Genomic DNA, 10000 nt, shown 5'->3' on the forward strand with positions numbered 1-10000 from the left:
ACAGACTAGAGCTGGCGAAACGGAAAAGGAGCAGAAGGAAGCACTACGAGGCGCGGACACGACACACATCTCTCCCACAGCCTTCTAACGCGTCAACCAGCCCTAACCCCAGCGAGCGACTCTCGGTCCGGGAAGTATTTGGTGATCGCGATGGCACCGCCGGGCTCTTGGAGATGGTTCTCCTCAGCAGAAGCAGAAGCAGAAGGAGCAGGGCTGCAGCAGTAGAAGTGGATCAGAGCCGTCGGGCTGCAGCAATACAAGTAGATCAGACCCGTCGGAAGGAGCAGGGCTGCAGCAGTACAAGTGGATCCGACCCGTCGGGCTGCAGCAGTACAAGTGGATCCGACCCGTCGGGCTGCAGCAGTTCAATTGGATCCGACCCGTCGCCGCAGTGAGTATGTGGGAAGTTGGCCGTCATGTTTAGCGGGTGTGTTCAGACCTGTAACTGCGATGTGCTTTGGTGGTGAATCCCGATCCACGTCGGGTGGGACGTGTCGTCCCCCTCGCCGTTTATATCACAGTTATCACAGTTGTAGACATTATTATTATTCTTTTATAATAAGGTAGACGAGGTTACTGTAGCAGACACACTTTACACAACTGCGCACTCGGCCTGTTTGGTCCAACTCCGAGTGGAGGAGCCGTTCTGTGTGGGGTCGTGAGGTTATATTATATATAATATATATAATCTAAGGTATATTATAGTGCCTTCAGGGTATAAAGACACTTGACTCTTTACAAGGGGTTATGGGGAGGTCTCAATATCGCGAGATGTGCTTCGTTTGGCCAGCTGTGAATGGCTTTAGAGATCCACCCCATAATAACAGTTATGTCTGTAGGTCACATAGCAGAAAGGCGACCACCATCTGCACCGTCAACCAGCCATCGGTGAACACAACCTGACTGGACCAACAAAGGCTGCTTATGTTATCCCCCTTCGCCTAAAATAACTTATATTCTCCCCCAAAATGTCTGTGTGGGGAAAAGTCAACCGGCCAGTCTCCCATCTGACTAACTAATGGGTAAGTTACTAACTAATGGGTACGTCACAAACTAATGGGTTAGTAACTAACTAATGGGTTAGTGACCCATTAGTATAGTATAGTAGCATAGTATAATAGCGTAGTAACTATGCTACTCCTACCAGCTACCACGTCAACTTCCTGGCATTGTTTCCATGGTCCCGTTATAACTGCAGCTCGTCTCGGACCAGGAATGGGACGAATGGACGAGGGAGCCCTTTGATGGAAACACGACGCTAACCCTTTAACCCTAACCCTACGACGTTATTGGACGATTTAACGTTCATTGCCATGACGCCCACGGTCCAGGCTGCCTTCCCCTCCTTAAGGAAAACACAATCCTGACATTTAATGTTCTTCCATATAGAGCATATCTTTGAAATCGTCATCACAAACTGGTCCTAGTGTCAGTATCAGGTCTTCCTCACCATTAGTTCTGTTGTCATTGTGTTGGAGAACATACTTTTCTTAATTTTCTTACTTGCATAACACATAGGCCTTTCATTACATTTATGGCTTCTTAGTTTTACTCATTGCTGCATCTAATCTGTTATTGTCAATAGTACATTTACAATATTTTCTATGCAGACAGTAGTCAAGATTAGATAACACAAGATTATTGCTGTGTGTGTGTGTGTGTGTGTGTGTGTGTGTGTGTGTGTGTGTGTGTGTGTGTGTGTGTGTGTGTGTGTGTGTGTGTGTGTGTGTGTGCGCGCGTACGCGTGTGCGTGTGTGTGTGTATGTATTCCGGCCGTTTCTTTCTACTCTCATTATTGATGTGTGTGCGCGCATGTGATTGTGTGTGTGTGTGTGTGTGTGTGTGTGTTTGCTTTCACAAACGGCAGCTCGGATTAATTTCCTGTGTGCTGACAATAAACCCGAGCTGACGGTATCTCTTGCCTTATCGGCTGAGCTGTTTTCCAGTGTCTGAACATCAATATTATGTGTTTTATCAGTTGTAGGCGAGCTGCCAGTGACCAGTAGAAGAGCGGCACATTAGCTGTTGTTTAATCCGCTGTAAACTCAAATCAGGATCCATTGCTCCACGGCGCACAATGGTCTGTGAATCAATCCAATTAGCAAATCCCAAGAAGCACATGGCCACTCTGCCCATGTCAAATAAAGCTGTCGGGTTGAATTAATTGCATTGCTTTTAAACTCTTCTGAAGATCAGCGTCCAATATGATTCTCCTCCAAGGATCCAAGAATGATGCAATGTAGTTACGTATGAGGCCTTAATCCTTTACTATACAGGCTTTCTTTTACATTGCATCCCCCATTCTTAGTTTGGGATAATGTTATTGCTGTCCACCAGGAAGTGAATTCACTGCTATCCCTGGAATGAGGCTTCGCTCTGCAACTATGTTTTTTTTAAACTTGCCATTTTGTGGGTTTGAGGGCTGGGGGGGGGGGGGGTGACTTCTTATGTGAGACTGTAAAGTGGCTTCAAGACTGCCTTGTGGCACAGGGGCGGGCTGTGAGGATTGAACGTGTTTTTCCAGTAAGGCTTTATGAGCTTGGTTGCTTGGCCGAATGAGGAAATGTCCTTCCAGGGGTTTAACACCAGTCAACAAGGTCCTTCATTCAGATCCAGTGGTGTAACACCGGTCAACAAAGAATAGGTGTGCGTCTGTGGAGAGAGCCACAGAGAGGACCCAAAGTAACTTCTATCTGAATGTAATAAATTAATAATGGCTTGAACCTTGTTACTTGACACAAAACCTTATTTTGTGTACCTCGCAGTAAATAGCCTAACTTTATTTCATTTCAGAAGCATGATTCCGGATTCCGGTTACCAAAGCTGTCCTCCTGTCCTGATTATATTGAATTAACTCTGTGAATTGATTATCATGGGGTCTGAGAACTGGAGCGTGTGAGCGTGTTTGTTATGAAGACAGAATTATTTACATAAATACAGTAGAGTGGGCAGCATTCAGAACACGAACTCGGGGGAGGGAGAGATGGCTGAGGGTTTGCCAGAATAGTGTATCGATCCATTGATAACCTTTATTTTTCACTCACTCTGTGCTCAGCAACTGTAGTTACAGTTAAAGCGTCATGTTATTCAACATGGGGTCTCTTTTATAATTTGCTATTTATTTGGCCTTTCTTTCAAATCATTAGAAAATGGTCGCTAATATTACTTCTGTTTGTAAAACCATAATTTAAGAAATTCTGAGGGACCAATAAAGATAGTTCTTGGCTGCACCCTGAATATGTTATGTTATTATATATATATATATGTTATTACATTTTTCCAAACCTTTGTCAAAAGTCAGAAAAAGCCAAGCGCAAGACCATGTGTTGTGTTCCTGTGTTTTAGTGCAACAACTTGTTAGAGAATCAATAGATTCAGCAGAAGGCAGGTTGGACCAGGACTACCTGGACAGGAGGCTGCTGGGTGCACCAGGGCTCTGAGGTGATGCTAGGTGGACCAGGGCCCTGAGGTGATGCTGGGTGGACCAGGGCTCTGAGGTAATGCTGGGTGGACCAGGGCCCTGAGGTGATGCTGGGTGGACCAGGGCTCTGAGGTGATGCTAGGTGCACCAGGGCTCTGAGGTAATGCTGGGTGGACCAGGGGTGAGCTGATGCTGGCCGGGTTCCAGGGTAGCGTCTCTGTCTCGTTTTGATCCCATGTCAGCAGGTGTTGGTTTAGGGGGGGAGGGGGGGGGGGGGCAGAGAGCACCTACAGCGCAGTCCAACCCTGGCTTCTCGTCCCACTAGTTATTTAAGGTGTTAATGGACGGGCTCCATGCGTGGTTACAGTGTTAATAGCAATGTATTAGCAGCACTTCCAACAGTCATATGCTTGTTGTGCACCGGAACTCAGGATCCAAACTGCGTCACGCGTGGGCGAGTGAGTGTCTTTTTTTCGGGTTTCTATTTCGGCAAATTAACGTCCATTCATGTTCTTCCGACTGAGAAAAATAACTAGCAGGCTGTTGCAGTGGGCAGGGACCTCTTTTTGGGAACTATAAATATCATCCCATCCTTTGTACCGCTCGGTGTATGTGAATAGAGCAAGGGGAATGTAGTGGTGGGACTTGTTGCATGCTTGGCTAAATTACAACCAAATTCAACTTTTGAGGGTGTGGGAGTTTGGTGACATGTAACTTTGGTGTCTGATGGTAATATTTTTTCTTTGTCATATGGAGGAACCGTGGCCAATGTATGGTAACTCTTCCTCTTCCCTAGCATGTGCTCCGCTAAGACCTTTAAAAGGAAAGGCGTTAATGGAGCACATGATGGCATTATGATGAGCTTCACTGGGGTTAACATGTATGGCTAGACAAGTGGTTTTATTGCTGCTATTAAACAAGACACAATTGGAATAACACACTGGTAGTGGACACTGGTAACACACACACGCATACACGCATGCATGCATACACATGCACATGCATACACGCACACACACGCACACGCAAAAACATACACATAAACACATTAATTAAGTTAAGTGTTTTGGATGGCTGGAAAAGCAGTAATGCAGTTCATTATTATTATCATTGATATTTCGCCAGTTTGTATAAGGATGTTAATATCAGATTCATGAATTCAAACTCCCGTGTTGAAGTCAACAAAACAGGTCTAGTACATGAAACCCAGCGGCACGCAAAACAACGAAGACCAACCATAAAGATTCCAATCATTTTTTTCCTCTACTATCGCGGTACGACCACCAATACAGTAGATGTGTGTCAGCCCTCATCAGTGGATTCACCTGTGGTTCACACAGCTCTTCAGCAGCCAGGGTGTGTGCACACACACAGCCATGACGTCACCACTCACTGATAAGTCCAGCCATGATAAAGGTAGACAAGCCCGCCCTCTCGGGCAAGCCAGGGCACTGTGGGCGGGGGGGGGGGGTTAACAACATATAATGCAGTTCAGTGACCACAGGAGCAGGCTGGCTGTCTCCTCTGCTTTGCTCCCTCCCTGTCATGTATTGCCGGCAAATGGAGCAGTAGATATCCGTGCATGTTTCTTTTTTTCTGGCATGATCACTCACGGCCACTGGGCAGATGTGCACCCAGCTGTGTGTGTGTGTGTGTGTGTGTGTGTGTGTGTGAGAGGGGGGGTCCTCTTGGCTGTGGGTTAATGTAGGGTCTTGTTCTGCTATCTGCTTTGGGTCCAGGTGTGTCTCTCTGGCCTGAGGGACTAGGGTGCAGATGGTGTATGTGTGTCTGTGTGTGTGTGTGTGTTTGTGTGTGTCTGAAAGTGAGTCGCTGCCACCCTCGCTTCCTTGACCAAAATCTCTACTGAACAGATTGTCAGGACTCGCCCTCACAGTACAAGGAGAACATTATTAGACTAGTCAGTACATTACATAGAGCTCTAGTAGAGCAGTCAGTACATCACATAGAGCTCTAGTAGAGCAGTCAGTACAGTACATAGAGCTCCAGTAGAGCAGTCAGTACAGTACATAGAGCTCTAGTAGAGCAGTCAGTACAGTACATAGAGCTCTAATAGATTTTGTCATACTACATAGAGCTCTAGTAGAGTAGTTGCTATAGAACATAGAGCTCTAGTAGACAATACAATACATAGAGCTATAGTAGAGTACATAGCGCTCTAGTAGACAATGCAGTACATACGTAGAGCTCTAATAGACTATATTCAGTATACTACATAGAGCTCCAGTAGAGTCTTCAGTACAGCACAGAGATAAATCTTCACTCAATCCTACAATATGGACGAGCTTAGAGCAGCAGGACAGAATTATATTAGAAAGAAAACAAATATGGGAGCCATTGTTTCACTGTGGATGATGAAGCAATTGAATTTGAGATGCACTATAAAAAAAATGTGCCCCGAAGGAAGAGGTCATTATTCCTATCAGTGGAACCTTGCTTGGTGTGTTGCTGTTTGTTTGACATCTCATATGTCCATTGACCCGGGCTTAACCCCATGGTGAAATATCTGACTGTCCAACTAGCAGACCACTGCGACTGAAGGAAGGGGCCTAGCCGGAACCACTGCCTCGGTCCTACATAGAGAGTACTGCACGTCCTCATCCCTCCCCTTTCTTAGTGCTGGTACACTGACTCAGCTCGTCTTCTGGAAGGCATTTCCACACAATTATATCTTTCCATGATCCAGGCCGGCGCTGCTCTCTGTTCCCTGATGGAGAGACACATGCAGGGCAGCAGTTTAACTAAAGTGTTGTTAGTCCCTGTCTGCTCTACAGCGCGGACTCCATTTCATCCAGGCCGTCTCTAGTCTTTGTAACAACATTACACTCCCATTCTGAGCCGCTAGCCCCAATATAGAAGTACTTTAAAATAGCATAACAACCTGGCAGAAATAAGTATGAGTAAGTAAATGTGTTGACCGACCCACTATAAATACTATATACTACTAAATACTATATACTACTAAAACGCTTTGTACTGAAGATTCAAATTAATAATAGCATCTCGGCTGATTATCTATCACTATATCATTAACTTTTCCATGTACTTTTAGTAAGCCAGTTCCCAGACTCCAGTAGACACTAGCACCAGACTGTTGTCCACTAATCCTCCCTCACAGTTCTAGGGTAGGACCTAAAGACAAACGGCTCATACATGTTTTATGAACGTTTTGCTGGCAAGTCAAATGCGGCCATTAATCACCAACCAATCCCGCATCGGTATGCTCCTATGTCCCGCCCTTTTGCCGACACCTTATTGGTGTAGAACACCGGGCGGGGTGCTGCCAGTCATGACCTACATTAATAATTTGAAGGAGGCAATGATAGACAGCAGAGTGAGGGGCGAAGAGAATAAGAAGGTGACAGCGGAAACTGAGAGAAGGTGACGTAGTTTATGGTTTGAACTGAGAGAAGGTGACATAGTTTAGGGTTTGGGGAGGAGAGGAAGGAGAGAGCGATGAGCCAGGTGTTTGAAAACAGAGGGGACTCAATCAAAGTTTCTGCCAGAAGTTATTTTATGTATACTTTTAATTTTGTTTAAAGGTTATCACGATTGTTCAGTCAAGTATGTTGCAGTGTCATATGCAGGTGTTGGCTTTGCATTATGCATGCTTTGCTTAAACAGGCCATAAATAGACCCAGTCTGTACATTTTAAAACCAAGGAATTCACCCCAATGCTATTTGTATACCTTCACCGCTTGGTCAATGTTTTGACCAAATGACCAATCTTCTAAAGAACAACTTAACAGCTTTTAATGCTTAAATATACTTGAATGATCCTGAAAAGTAGCTCTCTCTTTCTCCACCCCCTCCTCTCTCCCCGACCCTGTTCCAGGTGACCACATCAGCATCCTCCCAGACCAACTCATCCTCGGTCAGCCCGGCCCCTCATCACCTCCTGAAGGGACATCAACACTAGCTCACTGACGACCCGATCGATGGATTATAGTGACGTCAACAGAGAGGCCTTTCTACCAACTGTCAAGAGTTATCAATCACATCAGAGTAGACATCGGGCCCTTTCAGTCATCCTCATCCCAGAGGAAGATTTGAGCTGTTAAGTCAGTCTTTACCTGGCTGTGATACACGATACATCGGCTGAAGGAATACCCTGACCTCCCTGGGCTCCAGACCAACTCCTGACAATCACAGCGGTTTTCTGCCTCTTTAAAAGGTTATTTCTCCCTCAACCGAAACCAACATACTGCCAACAACGCCTTCCAGCATCTCTACGGCCATTTCCTTCCAACCGGAAACGGAACAACCTCAGACCGCCGCCCACCCTTTCTTTTTTGTTCTAACCTCATCACACGGCTCGCCATGTACGGCAGCGCCCGCTCCGTCTCCAAACAGGAGATGGTCGGCGCCAACGGCAACGGCTCGGGCTCCTCGGGCAGCCCCGGGCGCTCCCCCCGGCTGCCGCGCTCGCCGCGCCTGGGCCACCGCCGCAACGGCAGCAGCGGCAGCTCCGGCGGCCTGGCGGGCTCCTGCAAGACGCTGTCCATGGAGAACATCCAGTCGCTGAACGCCGCCTACGCCACCTCCGGGCCCATGTACTTCACCGACCACGGCGACGACCCCGCCGCCCTGGGCCTCGGGGCCAGCATGGGCTCCGGGCTGAACCCCGCCCTGCCCAAGAGCACCATGACCCTGGGGAGGGCGGCGGCCAGGCTGCCCTACGGGGCCCGCGGCGCCCTGATGGGGAGCAGCCCCAACATCAACGCCGGGGGCGGCGGCATGGGGGGAGGAGGGGGAGGCATGGGGGGAGGCGGCGGAGCCCTGCCCAGTGACGCCATCGCGTTCGGCGGGGAGATCCACGGGCACTCTTCCCAGGTCGCCACGGTACCGCACTCCATGAGACAGGTATGACCGGGTTGACCGCTGCTCGACCAATCGAATGGCTCGGGGGAAATGATTAATGAATTTGAATGTTGTGGATGCCACATCCATAGGGGGGCGGGATTGCGAGGTGGCTCTAGAGTCGGACGCTGGCCCTCCCGCTCCTAGCTTCTATGGGTGAATGCGTCTGCTAAATGACTCCAGAGGAAATCCGGATTCCGCCCCTGTGTTAATGTTCAGCCCGAAGGATATTAGATGTTTTGTTTGAGGATGTGCAGTTTGGGGGATTCGTATTCCCAGCGTTATCTTTACTGTTCAAGCAGCCTTTGTTTTCAGACGTTGGCGTTTGGATTGTTTTGGTCAGTTTGTGGGTCTTATGCAAAATTATAGGCGTGGTCAGAGTGTATTTAGGTTCAACTGCAGTCGGGTTACACCGCTAACCTGCGCCGCCAAGTGTTGAGGAGCAGATGAGTTCTCCTCTTGTCCCTCATGCAGTAATTCATGAAGTCTGAACAGGAACAGATCACTTCCTGAGATGTGTTAGCCGGGCACCATTTAAGAATAACATTGCGGATGTTTACCCTCACTCGAGGCTTCCAGACTATTTCGGTCTGATTTTCCACTGTGATTATGAGAGGCATTTACGGTGTGTGTGTTTTGCATCTTCTGAAGTACTAGTTGCAGTCAAATCGTAACCTACCGAACTGTGTATGTGTGTTGTGTGTTGTGTGTCTGTGTGTGTGTGTGTGTGTGTGTGCGTGCGTGTGTCCAGGTGCGTGAAGGTGCGATGTCAGACCTCCAGACACAGCTGAGGGAAGTGCTCAGAGAGAATGAACTCCTACGAAGAGAGGTGAACACACACTCACACTATATGTGTATATATTATAGACACACTATGTCTATAATATGGTCTGGGTTCCCATATCAATTATTAATAGCTACTATAAAAAGCATCATTGTAATAATACATTTTATTTATGCAACACTTTACCTAAGACACTTAAAAAAAAAGTAAAAGAACAAAAAAACTAAAGGAAATCCTATTTTTTTTATTGAAAGCAAGAACAACTAAAACTTTGCCTGAATGACATTTTGTCTGAATCTCGATATTTTATCGTCACTATTTTATCCAACACGTTCTTATGGTGTGTGTGTGTGTGTGTGTGTGTGTGTGTGTGTGTCTTGTAGCTGGAGGCCAAAGAGTCCAAGCTGAGCTCCTCCATGAACTCCATCAAGACGTTCTGGAGCCCCGAGCTGAAGAAGGAGAGGGCCCTGCGGAAGGACGAGGCCACCAAGATGTCTGTGTGGAAGGAGCAGTACGGGGTGGTGCAGGACGAGACCCAGGTAGGAACCTGTCTGTCTGTCTGTCTGTCTACCTGTCTGCCTGGGCATCTGTCTCACGGTCTGGGCGTCCTGTGTGTCTTGTCTGTCAGTCTGTCGGTCTGTCGGTCTGGCCGAGCCTGGGTTGGTCTTAGCCTCAGGAGGTAGAGCGGGTTGACTTGTAACAGGAAGGTAGCTGGTTCGATCCCCGACTCCTCCTAACCCGAGTGTTGAGGTGTCCCTGAGTGACACACCTCACCCTACCTGCTCCTGCTGAGCTGCCTGTCACCTTGCATGGTTGACTTTGCCGCCGGTGTGTGAATGTGTGTATGAATTAAGTATGAATTAAGTCGCTTTGGATAAAAGCGCCTGCTAAATGCCCTAAATGTCTATGTATGTCTG

The 10000-nt window shown here is 47.5% G+C and overlaps 1 protein-coding gene across 1 annotated transcript in view; it reads left to right on the forward strand.

The window, feature by feature from the left end:
* LOC311367483 (ELKS/Rab6-interacting/CAST family member 1-like) overlaps window positions 1-10000 on the forward strand; it is a gene marked incomplete at its 3' end in the record, with an annotated part of 47737 nt that overhangs the window by 172 nt on the left and 37565 nt on the right. Inside the window, exons 1-4 of the mRNA XM_084486321.1 lie at window positions 1-391; window positions 7275-8302; window positions 9051-9128; window positions 9467-9622. The exon at window positions 1-391 is cut by the window's left edge and continues 172 nt beyond it. Of these exons, the coding sequence (XP_084342447.1) occupies window positions 7760-8302; window positions 9051-9128; window positions 9467-9622 (777 nt within the window). The 5' untranslated portion in view covers window positions 1-391; window positions 7275-7759. The remainder of the gene's footprint in view (window positions 392-7274; window positions 8303-9050; window positions 9129-9466; window positions 9623-10000) is intronic.

The sequence above is a fragment of the Micromesistius poutassou genome (assembly GCF_964030765.1).
Source record: "Micromesistius poutassou genome assembly, chromosome: 22".
In the NCBI taxonomy this organism is placed as follows: domain Eukaryota; kingdom Metazoa; phylum Chordata; class Actinopteri; order Gadiformes; family Gadidae; genus Micromesistius; species Micromesistius poutassou.